Source organism: Mytilus galloprovincialis, chromosome 10 (assembly GCF_965363235.1).
Source record: "Mytilus galloprovincialis chromosome 10, xbMytGall1.hap1.1, whole genome shotgun sequence".
Classification (NCBI taxonomy): Eukaryota; Metazoa; Mollusca; class Bivalvia; order Mytilida; family Mytilidae; genus Mytilus; species Mytilus galloprovincialis.
In genome coordinates, this window is record NC_134847.1 from 8,807,566 (window position 1) to 8,824,191 (window position 16,626).

Here is a 16,626-nt window from a genome sequence, read left to right on the forward strand (position 1 = left end):
ATACAGCTAACTTTTTTATGTATATCAATCTGTATCATCCCTAATTAAAGTGATCTGACCTTCTTAAATGCTTTATCTTGTACAACAGTCTGTTCACATATATACGTATACCTTCATTATTACATAAAGGCATAGTAAAATATGAATGACTATAAAAGTTTCATTTTTAATCTGTAATTACCCTCTACATTTAGTTTTCTATCGGGAATATACCCAATAAGTTTCTTCAAGGTGATGTTACCTTATTTTCTTCTGTCACTGTTATCTTTCTGCCTCCAGGTTTTAGTTCTACTTCCTGCATCACACCAAACACATCAGTCTCAACAGAAAATGTCAGGTCCAATCCTAAGTTGTCAATGTCGTGGTCAAGTATCCACTGTTATATAAAGTCAACAACCGTTATGAGAAATTATTACATAAGTTGCAATGAATTTCATTAATTTCCCAGTGAAAAAAAGACACGATAATTTCACATGTAAAATAAACATAGTTATTTCACTCCTCTGACGTCATATAACAAAAGCAAGGGTCCGGAAACGGTCATATATGCCAGACATGACCGATTCGGAAACTCAAAAGTCCTAAATCATTTATTGGGATTTAGGTCAAATTCTATTTTTCAACAGAAATAATTTCGGTCATTTCGTTGAGATAGAGTTTCAAATCGCCATTTCAAACATATTTTTGTTTTGTTATCGATTTTATGTAATTAAACTGCCACTCCAGTAAAGTGTTATAATCCTGAGGGCCCTCCTAATAACTATATTAATGCCTCGGGGAGCTATTGGCTAATGACCGCTAAACTCTTTACCTGTGTTTTTAGTTCACACCTGGCTATTAATCACAAGCTCCGAACTAATATTATAAAGAAATTAAAATTCTATACCAACTGTCTTCATTATTTAATTACTTTTCAGCTAAGACAATTGTCAATAATGATTTAAAATTAAATTAAAACTTGATTTAATTTACGTAGAAAAAAGATTTTTTTCGCTACTAAAACACGTGCTTTGACTTTGTTTACTATGATACGCATGCCTGAAATTCTCTTCCGCAGATTTGACACTAAATCGTAAATTTAAAATGATTTCTTGCTAAATAAAGCAAGTGCAACTATTTTCATTAATATTCTTACACTATTAAAGGTAAAATATTAAAAAAACGATGTTTTCCTGTGAATTTGATAAACAAAACTAATCCCGGAAATAAGTCCGGAATTGTTCGTTTTAGTATTGTCGCATTACATCCGGTTTTAATTTCGACTTCAGAATCGAAAGAAACGTAAGCGATGACTGAGAAAATTACGATTTTGAGTCATTAAAATCATTTTATTCTTAAACTGTTGCCTTCCCTTAATTGCTTTTGATCGATTTTAGGAAGGATAAATCATGAAGTAAACGCGATGCAACAGTGAAACAAGTTCGTTGATGCTACGAGTATGAGCATACTCATGCAGTAATGAGATTTTGACAATCTGTTTTTGAAAAGGGGCACCAACTTTTATGTTATATGAAAATGACCGAAATTAGGTGAAAAATTTCCGGATCCTTGAACAAAAGGCAATGTCAAGACGTCAGATCAAAATAAATTGTGAAGGCTTTGAAAAAAATGTAGTTCCCTGCATTTTCTACTTTAATTTCAGAAAAAAACAAAGAATTCAAATATCGAAAAATATTCAAAATATTCAACTTGTGACAGAACAACACTGATAATTAACTCATATACTACTTGCATTCGTGAATTTAATGGAATTTTTTTCAGTCACTCGTTGATTAATTTAATTTTGGATGTAACACGTCTTCTAATACACTGACAACATTTTGCTTATCAGCTCATAGACTTAGAATCATATTCAAAACAGTGTGGTCCTGGCCATTGATTGACGACCTAAATTATCCCATCGACTGGGACAGATTAGGTGAACGTTTGTCTGTAACGACCATTGCTCACCTCTTGCTTATTATAGAATTTAAACTGTGGGGTCACCAAAGGTTCTTAACGCCTTTAATAATAAAATAATTCGAAAAATTATTCAGGAATAACCTTTATGTTTTGATTTATATTATTGATATAAATCAACACATCTTATTATTCCGGATTCGTTTTTCGAATTTTTTTATTTAGGTGTTGAGAACCTTTGGTGACCCCACAGATTCAGTGTCTTTAACAAGTACATAGAGAGCAGTGATTGTTACCGACAAACGTTCACCTAATCTGTCCCAGTCAATGGGATAATTTAGGTCGTCAATCAATGGCCAGGACCACACTGTTTTGAAAATGATTCTAATTTTGTCATGTGACCCTGACGTCATCAACGTTTTATCTTGATTTACTCGTGTTTAAAATGGAATTAAGAATTAAATTATAAGAAATGCCTGTAATATTTTTTCGGCCTATTGGAAATAACATAAACTAGAGGCTCTAAAGAGCCTGTGTCGCTCACCTTGGTCTATGTGCATATCAAACAAAGGACACAAATGGATTCATGACAAAATTGAATTTTGGTGATGGTGATGTGTTTGAAGTTCTTACTTTACTGAACGATTTTGCTTCTTACAATTATATCTATAATGAACTTTGCCCATTAGTAACAGAGAACTATATTTGGTAAAAATTTACATAAATTTACCAAATTAATGAAAATTGTTAAAAATTTACTATAAAGGGCAATAACTCCTTAAGGGGTCAATTGACCATTTTGGTCATGTTGACTTATTTGTAGATCTTACTTTGCTGAACATTATTGCTGTTTACAGTTTATCGCTATCTATAATAGTATTCAAGATAACCAAAAACGGCAAAATTTCTTTAAAAATTACCAATTGGAGGGCAGCAACCCAACAACCAGTTGTCCAATTTATCTGAAAAATTCAGGGCAGATAAATATTGACTTGATTAACAATTTAACTTCATGTCAGATTTACTCTAAATGCTTTGGTTTCATAGTTATAAGCCAAAAACTGCATTTTACCCCTATGATCTATTTTTAGCCGTGGCGGCCATCTTGGTTGAATGGCCAGGTCATCGGACACATTTTTCAAACTAGATACCCAAAGATACACAAAGATGATTGTGGCCTAGTAGTTTCAGTGGAGATTTTGTAAAAGATTACTTAGATTTATGAAAAATGGTTAAAAATTGACTATAAAGGGCAATAACTCCTAAAGGGGTCAACTGACCATTTCGGTCATGTTGACTTATTTGTAAATCTAACTTTGCTGAACATTATTGATGTTTACAGTTTATCTCTATCTATAATAATATTCAAGATAATAACCAAAAACAGCAAAATTTCCTCAAAATTACCATTTCAGAGGCAGCAACCCAACAACGGGTTGACTGATTCAACTGAAAATTTCAGGGCAGATAGATGTTGACCTGATAAACATATTTATCCCATGTCATATTTCCTCAAAATGCTTTGGTTTTGGAGTTATAAGCCAAAAACTGCATTTTACCCCTATGTTCTATTTTTAGCCGTGGCGTCCATCTTAGTTGGTTGACCAGGTCACGCCACACATTTTTTAAACTAGATACCCCAAAGATGATTGTGGCCAAGTTTGGATTAATTTGGCCCAGTAGTTTCAGAGGAGAAGATTTTTGTAAAAGATTACTTTAATTTACGAAAAATGGTTAAAAATTGACTATAAAGGGCAATAACTCCTTAAGGGGTCAATTGCTGAACATAATTGCTGTTACAGTTTATCTCTATCTATAATAATATTCAAGATAATAACCAAAAACAGCAAAATTTCCTCAAAATTACCAATTGGAGGGCAGCAACCCAACAACCAGTTGTCCAATTTATCTGAAAAATTCAGGGCAGATAGATCTTGACCTGATAAACATTTTTACCCCATGTCAGATTTGCTCTTAATGCTTTGGTTTTTGAGTTATAAGCCAAAAACTGCATTTTACCCCTATGTTCTATTTTTAGCCATGGCGGCCATCTTGGTTGGTTGACCGGGTCACGCCACACATTTTTTAAACTAGATACCCAAATGATGATTGTGGCCAAGTCTGGTTTGATTTGGCCCAGTAGTTTCAGAGGAAAAGATTTTTTATAAAAGCTAACGCCGGACGACGGACAACGGACGCCGGACGCCGGACGCAAAGTGATGAGAAAAGCTCACTTAGCCCTTTGGGCCAGGTGAGCTAAAAATGTGTTGCACACTTTAAATAACCTGCTACACATTTTTGATGTTATTTCGATCTTCATAGACATAAAAAAACATTACAGTCATTCTTTGAATTGTTTTCTCTATTTAAATTCTCTGCAATATTTTTATAAATATCTATAGAATGTCACACAGATAGTTATTCAAAATTTACCCTACAAAAATCATATTTTATCTATCGATATTTTTGGGTAAAACAAACAAATGTTTAAAACAGAACTTATCAATGCATTTGTTATCTTTGTTTAGCTTTGCAAGAGGAAAAGTAAAATGTCCATACTGTCACTAGTTTCTTAAATGCTATATTAATGGCATGAAACCAGGTAATCAGTTACTGTATATGATAGCAAGTTTTTCAAGAGATATCAAATCTTTCTTCTGTTAATTGTTTCATATTCTTGATTGATTAAAGGGAAATATTTTGAATAAAACACATACTTGTAAATTTTTAGCGTAGTCAGGATCAATAGATGCCACATCTGTATAGTTCACTGGAATACCTACAAATTAAAGGTCAAATTGTACATATGTTTTTATCCCTGTTTATTATGGGAATAATAATATACTATCTAAAATAGTCAGATATCCTAGTGTTTCATTCTGTTGTTTTATTTAATTAGAATGTGCTAAAAGATAGTATGTTAACTTGTGACGCTTTCTTTGTGCAAAGCCTGAACACTTGAGGTGTCTACTTCTTTTTTAGGAGTAACACGATGAGGATCACATATGGAACAAAATCTTCTTTCTCTTCTGGAGCACCTGGGATCACCCTCTTTTTTTTTTAACTCAATCTTTAGTTTTCTAGGTTGCGTTTTATGTAGTTTGTTTTTTCATTGATTTTTTGGTTGTTAGCTATCACATTCATATTGTCAGTTTGTTTTTGACTTACCAGTGAAAATATCACTGTGGTATCTTTTGCCTCTCATTTTTCAAAAGCAAACATTTTTTTTTAAACTACCCAAATGACATTAACCAATAAACTTATATTATGATAAGAACAACTTTTCAGAAATTTTTGTTTGTAAAGTCTTACAACTTCCTATTTGAATTTTTATTCAATTATCACGGATGAGACTTTAAAGCATTCTCTTACATTCTAAACTACAAGCCTGGTATCTTTCACGAGGTTTAACTTACAGTTAATCAAACTTACCAAGGATATGTTTATAGAATGATCTGGTAAAATAAACATTGATTAACTGCTTGTGATAGAGACACAGTCCTAAAATTTGTCCTGCAAATCTAAAGTAGTTAAGGTGGTCTGGATTAATAGCTGAGTTACTGTTTGGCTGGAATGTACTCCCTAAAAAAGATATTTTCGTAAAAGGGTAAAAAAGAACTCCTTAAAAAGATATTCACGCAATAATAGGATGAGAATGTAATTTTGTGCTAAAAAGTACATCTTAAATAAATATCAACGTACATAATATATGTTGTCATGTATTAATGCATACATTATAAGAACCATCCATTAATATAATTATAGAGTATTTAGAACTTTTTTCCCAGTCCCTCCTGTACATGTGTTCCTTTTCAGGTATGCACTAGTTTAATTTTTTCTCTCTCAACAAGATAGGAAATGTATTTCTATACCAAGATCTAAATTTGGTGACAGTAGTTTTTGGTGTAAAAAATGGTTCCATCTTTGAAATTTTTGTGCTTCTTTTGCAACATTAAATTTATAGATCTGACATTTAATATTTCTGAAATCATCCAAAGTTTATTGTCTCTATGACAGCAATTCTCCTTATTTTTCCTCATAACTATTTGTTAAGGTCTATTTGGTCATGTAGCAATTGAAGTATTTAAACATTCATAGCTTTCAAGTTTTTCCTTTTGAGTGTTCTTGTTGATGGTAGATCAGAAGAGTGCTTTGGACATTTTAAAAAACATATAAACGGTTATCTTAAACCATTTATCTATAAGCCTTAAAATATTTTACATACCATCTGCTGACTGGGTAAACAATGCATAATCTGGATTTAGGATTTCTTTAGATAAAACATCAAACCATTCTCTCACTACTCCCTGCCCCTACAATTAATCAAGTAAAAATAATGTTTAATGATTAAGATATCCCATTTGGTTTTTTATTTCATGGCCATTGCATTTAAATTTCTTTATCAAGAAATGGTATTACTCTATTTATTTCACTTGACTGGGCGGAGTTTAACGGATTCGCTCACAATAAAACAGTCCATCTATAGATAGGTGTTTTAGGATAAACTCATCAATGAAGTGCAAGTCATTGTTTTGTAAATTCCTTTGATGACACTGATAGGTGATTAGAAATCAGAAATAATTATAACGGTAATCATCCTTGTCACACACATCTTCAAATAGACTGTCCTTATGCAAATTAAAACAAAAGCTCCGCCCGATCAGTTGAAATAACATTGGTAATACTGGAGAGCAAGTTATGAAGTCTATTTCTAAGCAATATGCTTGTTTCCAATTGTTAACTTTCTGACCAAGTGTTTGGTTTTAATTGGTGTCGGATGGCGGGATCCAGATAGCCTATAAAACATTTAAATGACATAAGAATTCAGAGAATAGTAAAAGAGTATTTCTGGTAATGGAAATGATATGTATCCTTGGTATTCCTTTGACATTTAGACAAAAACCAGAGTAAGAAATTTTGTTGTTATTTATTCATATTCTTCATGTAAAAGAATAAATACACATAAGACCTATTTTTTTGAAAATATTGATATATTTATGACATTTAAAGATTTAGTATTTAACAACAAGAATATATTATTAAAGTTACAATAATCAATATTACTTATCTTATGTAAATATTTATACAAAATTTTATATCTACAAAATATTTTAAAGAGAAGTACAAAAGATGGATAACAAATAATCCAAATAATATAAGTACCATTCCCTCTTCACCATCAAACTTTAACGCCAGTCCTTTCTTCAATTTATCAGGATTTTCTTTAAGCACCCTATCACAGCTACTGTCAAATATTCTTTCTGTTCATAAAAAAATAGGTACGGTAATCAGTTTTGTAAACATGAAATCATTATGTTTTGTACACAATTCCAACATTCAATATATGTTGTATAAGAGACATATGGAAGACGTTACTCTCTAGTCATGAAATAATTTAAAAAAAAAACGGTAAGGAGCATCCCTTCGTTACACAATGATATTTTTTATTTACAAATAAACATAAAATTTAGCTAAATATTTCTTTTCTAATAACTAGTTGTGGTTTGTGTATTTGAATAAACAAATATGTGTACTTAAACTTATCATATTAGCAACATAATATAACTTAAATATGCAATGCTATTGTAGTCATCTTGATCAATCAATTGAATAAAAATAATTTTACTCATCAAATTAATCAGTCTTTGCTTTATTATTAAGCTGTATTTAAATTAATTAAGAAAATATGGAGGGGGGAGTAAAAATAACAAAAGATAAGATTATTTCCCTTTTTTTATATAATTTAGCAAAACACTACCTCTATTTATAATGAGAATGTCCTGTTCAGTTGCTGGGATATGTAAAGCTTCACTTGGATTCTCATCATTGGATATATCCTTACCTCTATTTATAATGAGAATGTCCTCGTCTGGTCAGTTGCTGGGATATATCCTTACCTCTATTTATAATGAGAATGTCCTCGTCTGGTCAGTTGCTGGGATATATCCTTACCTCTATTTATAATGAGAATGTCCTCGTCTGGTCAGTTGCTGGGATATATCCTTACCTCTATTTATAATGAGAATGTCCTCGTCTGGTCAGTTGCTGGGATATATCCTTACCTCTATTTATAATGAGAATGTCCTCGTCTGGTCAGTTGCTGGGATATATCCTTACCTCTATTTATAATGAGAATGTCCTCGTTTGGTCAGTTGCTGGGATATATCCTTACCTCTATTTATAATGAGAATGTCCTCGTCAGTTGCTGGGATATATCCTTACCTCTATTTATAATGAGAATGTCCTCGTCAGTAGCTGGGATATGTAATACTTCACTTGGATTTTCATCATCGGATATATTTTGGTAAAACCATTCTCTTCTTTTCACGAAAGGCTGAGGAAAATTATTAAAATAATTGAATTAAAAACACTTTATCACAAATTTATGTAAAGTTTTTTTTCTAAAATTGAAATTTGAACTTGACTAGTATTTATTTTATTTATGTTGCATAATAATCCATGACGTTGATTGGCAGAAGAAACAATTGGGAGGCATTCCGAAATTATATCTCATTTTCAAATGTACTTCATCATTACAGTACATGCGTCATATTATAACAGTACAACAGCTCATAGGAAACGAACAATCAAATTGATATAACTTGTATCCTAAAACGTAAGTATAATGAACTAATCCTTCTTTTTGAATCAAATACAAGCTAAAGGTGAGATAATTTGGAAGTCTATAAAAAAAAATTTTGTCGTCTTTGCTACAATAAAGTTTGTTGTTCGTTGTTGTGATATATATTTTTTTTTTTTGGGTAAAAAAATGTATATATTAATTAGGACATTAGTTTTCTTTTTTGAATTGTTTTGCATTTGTGATTTCAGGGACTTTAAAACCTGACTATGGGGTATGTTCTTTGCACATTGTTGAAGGCCGTAAGGTGACCTGTTAATGATTATTTCTGTGTCATTTGGTCTCTTGTGAAGAGTTGCCTTATTGGCAATCATACCACATCTTCTTTTTTATTTTCTATTTTCTAAATATAAATCATGCAATTCAAGATGGCAGCTAGTTCCTTTTTACTACCATACAACATTAATGCGGCAACATGTCTATAGAGTACTTATCTATAACTAGCATTGTTAGACCATACTGTTTGTATCAGATTAAGACACTGGTATTATACACCACTAATAGTTAAAAGCTGCAGCTTTGAATGTGACAATTTTCACTTAAAAATTAATTTGGTACTATGCACAATTAGTTATACAAGCATATTTTGGGTACAACTTAATTAAACACTTTTATAGTGACTGTCATTAATGCTAAATATACAAATTTCCTTGAGCGCAATATGGTGCCACTATTAATCCATCATTCTGTCCCTGCAGCATGTGCAGAAGGTTCAAAAAGGATTATGAATCATCAGGAGCTGTCAATTATGTGTTTTTTTGCATTACCTATACTTTTTGTTTGTTATATATGATACACATAATAAACATGGAGTCACCTCTATGTCATTAGTTATCTGTAATACTGTAAATTCAAAAATTATTGAGATGTTTTTTATTATTGCAAAAAATGCAACAGGGTGATCATTGCAATAATTTAAACTCGCATTTTGAATTTTTTATATAGGAATTAAACTAGATTTTTCTCCATATCGCAAAAATTAACATTGCATTTTAGTCTAAAATGACAAAATCGCAATAATACCTGCATGTCACTATTTCTTAAATTACAGTACTCATAGTCTCATATATATATATACTAATTCATACCTGCAATTTAATGATATGTATAAACTGGGACATCAATTCTGGACATTCCAATAAGAAATGGAAATGATCAAATATCACAGTGGTATTTCTGAAAATATATCAAATGAGACATTAATTATGGACATTCAATAGTACATCAATATGGTGAAGTCTTAGGGACCCAACAAAACTATTTGACTTGTTTTACATTCTAATCCTACAAGGTCCCAAATACATTTTGTTGTTTCATTTCAAGAATGTATCATATATCCCCAGCCAGGAGTGTAAAGGAGGAATAAGTTTTGCAAGTATTTCAACACAATGAGGTTCTACTCTAACTAACATATGACCTTGCTATCTGGTATTTTACTATCTTTCATCGATTACTGTAAATTCAGAAATTATTGCAAGCATTTATTATTGCGATTTTTTCAATTTTAGCTAGTATGCAATTTTATTTTTTGTGATATTGAGAAAAGTCCTGTTCAATTTATATAAAAAATTTCAAAATATGAGTTAAAATTATTGCTATTATAACCCTGTCGTATTTTTAGCAATAATAAAAACATCACAATAATTTCTGAATTTACAGCATATCATAATAAATTTGCACTATCATCCGATGAATACACATATCTTTTTATAAATTATGAGCAAATAACCTGATCTTTCATTCAGTTATAGTAAAAATTCCTAAATTTTACTGCTTTTAATAAATAAATAGCATGCGTTCAACCATGTTATGGTATGCAAAAAATTCTCATTATGGTAAAGGTATCTTAATAATGTAAAACAAACTATATGTATGTTTACCTCTGAACTAAAGCTTTGAGCACCTTATTATGTTTACAAACAAACTCTATGAATCTTGGAGATGTAATCCTAAAATCAAAGTAAAAACTAATCATTTTTAAATAACTCAAAAGCATTTTGAAGTAAACAGATTAGAAAATGTCATGCATTTAAAAAAAAACTTTATATAAAATTTTCTGCTTTAAAACAAAATGTCTTCAACAAAAACATACATTTTCTTCATGCAAACAATGCAGAAATTACAGTATACATTGTTTCACTCATTTAGATTCAAGCATCACTGAATAGCCTTCTGTATAGGAAAGACATGTTTGGCATACAAAAGTTTAACTTATTCTCAAGGCTACTTTTTAAAAATTTTCACTCTATTGTTTGTATCTTGTTTGTGTTTTTTGTTGGATAGTAATTATACGACATCCCATTATTTTCTTATTTTCATATATTTTTGGTCTGAAATAGTTATTATATAGATTTAGATATAAAAAAAAAACATACACACACAATAGACAACACCAACCCCTTATATTCAACTTCGTAGTTCCAAAGTAATAGATGTCCAAACTAATATCAATGGTAACTGCACATGGTCAAAAAAGCCTGATCTGGCCTTGAAAGCATTATAAATGGGAAGGTTAATACAGTTTTACTTGTGGATAAAAACCTCCACATTTCTTTCTGGACCAAATGTCATAAAACTGAAGCATAAAATAGAATTATATGCACACTCCAGCTGTCAGCCGAATGTCTAAATGAGATTAGTAAGTAAATGGATACTTTAACAAATGTTGATATTTCTATTTAATATCTTATATGTAAATGTCTTGTTCTGATTTGGTAAGATAAGACCATGTGATATAAAAATGTTTGCTTTAATTGCATATGATAAGAACATGTGAGATGCCATGCCTTACATTGATATGGTTATGACAGGAACATGTGATATAAAATGTCTTACCCTGATTGGATATGACAAGAACATGTGATATGAAGTATCTTATTCTGATTGGGTATGAAAGTACAAGAACATGTGATATAAAATGTCTTACTCTGATTGGGTGTGACAAGAACATGTGATATAAAATATCTTACTCATATTGGGTATGACAAGAACATGTGATATCAAATGTCTTACTCTGATTGAGTATAACAAGAAAATGTGCTATAAAATGTCTTACCCTGATTGGGTATGACATGAACATGTGATATAAAATGCCTGAACAACACCACAGATCCTTGGTAATGTAGCACCAATGACATCCTGATCCTGTAAACTCATATGTTTTAAAATTCCCTCAGATACTTGAAGTTTATCTTTACTACAGTTCACATCTGAGTACTGATTGGCTGCCTTTTGTTGTTGTGAAGATGCATTTGATGAAGTAGTGGTATTTGTTGTCTTTGGCTTTTCAGCTGGTGGAGTTTCATTATCTTTTTCTGCAAGATTTGCCATAGATTGTCTGGGACTTTTCTGATCAAATTCTACTTGTAGTAAATTTAACCAATCTTCCAGAAGCTGCCATAGACTTTCTGCTGGCTGAAACATTTTATTAGAAAAAAAATCAAAATTAACATTTTTGATTTAAAACACACAACATTATACATGTTATACAAATGAATGAATACCAGAATTTTATTTATGACATAGCAATGATGACAAAGAAAAATCTGAACTAAGAATACATTGGGTATTCATTGTAGGGTCATGTTGATGTAGTGATTTTCTGGATTTACCTTCATCAGGAATGCTCAAAGCTAAAAATTTAAAAGCCAAGGACTATTAACTTGATGGAATTTCACTGTTTTTTTCGTCATGACACTTTAATTAACATACACTGTACATTCATAACTTTTTTCAAAGTACAAGATGGGTTTTAGACACCAAAAAAGCAACTCCTTTGATGGGTAGATATGAAAATACAAATGACATTTGTTTATCAATTTGTCAGTTATTTTTATATATTTTTCTTATTATTTATACGGCAGGTGATATCGAACTAAATCCGGGGCCAACGTCCGACTCACCGAATAACTACCTGCATAACCATAACGATAGTTCAACTGATATGTTAGATTTTTATCGTTATAAAGATCTTTTGACTTTTTCATGCCTAAATATACAAAGTCTGCTCCCTAAAAAATCTATAGTCGAAGCTGAGCTGGGGGACAGGGACATAATCTTACTTACCGAAACATGGCTCAAGTCCGGCATAGCTGATAGCCAATTAAAATTAGATAATTTTAAAAATCCATATCGAAAGGATCGGGATGGAGACAAAATCGGTGATGGGGTCTTAGTTTATGTAAAAGATAATATACCAAGTAAACGACGTCATGATCTTGAAATACAAAATCTTGAGTGTCTCTGGATAGAAATTAACACACAAAAATGTAAATGTCTGTTTGGAGTATTTTACAGACCCCCTGATTCTAATGCGCAATACTGGGATAATATGAATTTGTCCATAGAAAATGCTTTCAATTCGGGTATTGATAAAATAGTAGTAACGGGCGATTTCAACGAAAATTTGTTGAATTATCGAAACACAAAACTTACAAATATTATTTTGCAAAACGGCCTGAACCAAGCAATTGATCAGCCGACATTCTTCTGCGAGACCAGTTCATCTTTACTGGATTTAATTTTAGTAAATGATCCTGACATACTTTTATATACTGAAGTCGGTGATAATATTTTGGAAGCTAATGTAAGATATCACTGTCCTGTGAGTGGCATAATAAACATTAAAAAAACACCAAATAAAGTTTTTAATAGGAAGATTTGGGACTATGACCACGCAGACCTAACTAAATATAAATTTGATCTAAGTGAAGTTAATTGGGATGATACTATTAATGATAATGACGTAAATGTTGCCGCGACAAAAATTACAGAAACTATATTAAAAATAGCTGCAAAACATATACCTTGTAAATTTGTCAAGTTTAGATCTCAAGACCCGCCATGGCTAACTGGTCATATAAAAAAACTAATTCGGCGCCGAAAAAGACTTCATAAAATGGCAAAAAAGAAAAATACTGCTGATTCTTGGCGACAATTTCGGTATGTTAGGAATCAATGCATAAATTTCATAAAAACAGCTAAACTTGACTTTTTCAACAAACAAATAAATATATTAGAGAATCCAGAAACCAATGTTAAGAATTGGTGGAAGCTTTTAAGAAATTTATCTGGACAGCCTTCGAAAGCGTCAAATTACCCCCCTTTGTTAGTAAATAATGAATATATAGAAGACGATAATGAAAAATCAAACGCATTTAATCTCTTTTTGTCGAGCCTTCGACTTTAGTCGAAAAAGCGAGACTAAGCGATCCTACATTCCGTCGGCGTCGGCGTCGTCGGCGGCGTCAACAAATATTCACTCTGTGGTTAAAGTTTTTGAAATTTTAATAACTTTCTTAAACTATACTGGATTTCTACCAAACTTTGACAGAAGCTTGTTTATGATCATTAGATAGTATCCAGAAGTAAATTTTGTAAAAATAAAATTCCATTTTTTCCGTATTTTACTATAAATGGACTTAGTTTTTTCTGCGGGGAAACAAAACATTCACTCTGTGGTTAAAGTTTTTAGAATTTTAATAACTTTCTCCAACTATCCTGGGTTTGTACCAAACTTGGACAGAAGCTTGTTTAAGATCATAAGATAGTATCCAGAAGTAAATTTTGTAAAAATAAAAATCCATTTTTTCCGTATTTTACTTATAAATGGACTTAGTTTTTTTTGCAGGGAAACATTACATTCACTCTGTGGTTAAAGTTTTTAGAATTTTAATAACTTTCTTAAACTATCCTGGGTTTGTTCCAAACTTGGACAGAAGCTTGTTTATGATCATAATATAGTATCCAGAAGTAAATTTTGTAAATAAATAAATCCATTTTTTCCATATTTTACCTTTAAATGGACTTAGTTTTTCTGTGGGGAACCATTACATTCACTCTGTGGTTAAAGTTTTTAAAATTTTAATACTTTCTTAAACTATCCTGGGTTTGTACCAAACTTAAACAGAAGCTTTTTTATGATTATAAGATTGTATCCAAAAGTAAAGTTTGTAAAAAGATTACTCCGTTTTTTCTGTAATTTACTTTTAAATGGACTTAGATTTTCTTACAATCATAAAATAGTAACAAGAGGAATATTTTTATTGATTTTTTTCCTCATTGTTGTTGAGCCTGCAATTTACAGCAGAAATAGGCGAGACACTGGGTTCCGCGGAACCCTTACAAATTTTTTTGTAAGCAAGCTACCGTGGATGATTCTAAAGCGTCTTTTCCTAATACCCCCATGTCCGATGATATACCAATTTTAAACAATATTATAATAACCGAAGAGGAAGTGTTTGATCACTTGTCTTTGTTAGATGTCACTAAAGCGACGGGCCCGGATGAAATTAGCGGTAGGCTTCTGAAGTATGCTGCTCGAGAGTTAAGTAGGCCCCTGGCTCAGCTTTTCAATAAATCTATACGTGAAGCTGTGTATCCAGAAACCTGGAAATTAGCAAGCGTTATACCAGTTTTCAAAAGTGGTGATAGAGAACTGGTATCAAACTATAGACCGATATCACTTTTGTCGATCATTGGTAAGAGTATGGAACGTTGTGTTTTTAAGCACTTCTTTAACTTTTTAACAAAACATAAAATAATAACAAGTGCCCAGTCAGGTTTCATGCCGGGAGATTCTACAATTAACCAACTCTTACACATAACAGATTTATTTGGCAAAGCTCTTGACGCAGGAAAAGAGATTCGTGTTGTCTTTTTTGATATAAGTCGTGCTTTCGATCGAGTCTGGCATGAAGGTCTTATTTATAAACTTAAAAATATTGGAATTAGAGGAAACCTATTAAAGTGGTTTATGAGCTATTTATCAAATCGGAAACAAAAAGTTGTTATTTCAGGTCAATCCTCTGATACTTTTGGTGTAAATGCTGGCGTCCCTCAAGGATCAACATTAGGCCCCTTACTTTTTTTAGTATATATAAATGACATTGTAAACGACATAGACTGTAACATAAAACTATATGCTGATGATACTTCCCTTTTCATAGTAGTTGAAGATGAATATGCAGCAGCGAGCAAACTTAATTCTGATATAGCGACTATCAACAATTGGTCAGTCCAATGGCTGGTAAATTTTAATGCAAAAAAGACTGAAGCTATGACAGTTTCCAAGAAATCAGTTAAACCCCATCATCCACCTCTTTATATGAATGATGATATGATTTCAGAAGTAGAAAGCCATAAACACCTTGGTTTAATTTTTCATGAGGATGGTTCATGGCATTCTCATGTCAATAAAATAATTGAAAAGATAACACCTAGATTAAATTTATTTCGTGCCTTGAAATTCAAATTGAAAAGAAAGTATTTACAAACTATATATTTAAGTTTTATCCGACCTTTATTTGAATATACAGATATCATTTGGGACAACATTCCAGACTATTTAAGTGACAAACTAGAAAATATGCAACTTGAAGCGGCTAGGATAGTTACTGGTGGTACTAAGTTATCGTCCATAAATAAATTATACGACGAAACAGGATGGGAGTTACTATCAGAAAGACGTAAAAAACACAAAATTATAAAATTTCATGAAATGTTTCACAATAAGACCCCTGATTATTTAAGCGACATTATCCCTCAACAATTGTTCAATATTCATAATTATGACACACGACGAACGAATGACACGCAACATATAAAGTGTAGAACTGCATTTTACCAGAAATCTTTTCTCCCCTCAGTTATTCGATCCTGGAATGCTATTCCGGACGATATCAGACTAAGTCCATCTAAGTTAACACTTAAAGGTTACCTTAATCAAAATGTAAGAAAAATGCCAAATTATTATTTTTATGGAGACAGGAAAGGACAAATACTTCATGCCAGACTTCGGATGGATTGTAGCAATCTGAACGAACATTTATTTAAGAGAAATCTTGTAGAAAGTAAAAACTGTACCTGTGGTAGAATCGAGAGCAGTAAGCATTTTCTCCTCGAGTGTAATAATTACTCCCTTGTCCGAAAACGTACGATAGAAAAAATTCCCTTCCCATACAATATAGAAACACTCCTATTTGGCTGCAATAACCTCAATCAAGAGGAAAATGTACTCGTGTTTAAACAAGTGCAACAATTTTTGGTAGATTCGAAGCGTTTTGGCTAATAGCGTCGTTCGTGCATGA

General features: G+C 31.6%; 1 protein-coding gene across 1 annotated transcript in view; it reads right to left on the reverse strand.

Annotated features, from left to right (window-relative positions):
• The window catches only part of LOC143049768 (E3 ubiquitin-protein ligase HACE1-like), a 60,565-nt gene that overhangs the window by 11,674 nt on the left and 32,265 nt on the right, over nt 1–16,626 (reverse strand). Inside the window, exons 13-21 of the mRNA XM_076223486.1 lie at nt 11,595–11,953; nt 10,420–10,488; nt 9,628–9,715; nt 8,122–8,233; nt 7,063–7,160; nt 6,125–6,212; nt 5,332–5,481; nt 4,617–4,678; nt 242–376 (exon numbers count right to left, since the gene is read on the reverse strand). Of these exons, the coding sequence (XP_076079601.1) occupies nt 242–376; nt 4,617–4,678; nt 5,332–5,481; nt 6,125–6,212; nt 7,063–7,160; nt 8,122–8,233; nt 9,628–9,715; nt 10,420–10,488; nt 11,595–11,953 (1,161 nt within the window). The remainder of the gene's footprint in view (nt 1–241; nt 377–4,616; nt 4,679–5,331; nt 5,482–6,124; nt 6,213–7,062; nt 7,161–8,121; nt 8,234–9,627; nt 9,716–10,419; nt 10,489–11,594; nt 11,954–16,626) is intronic.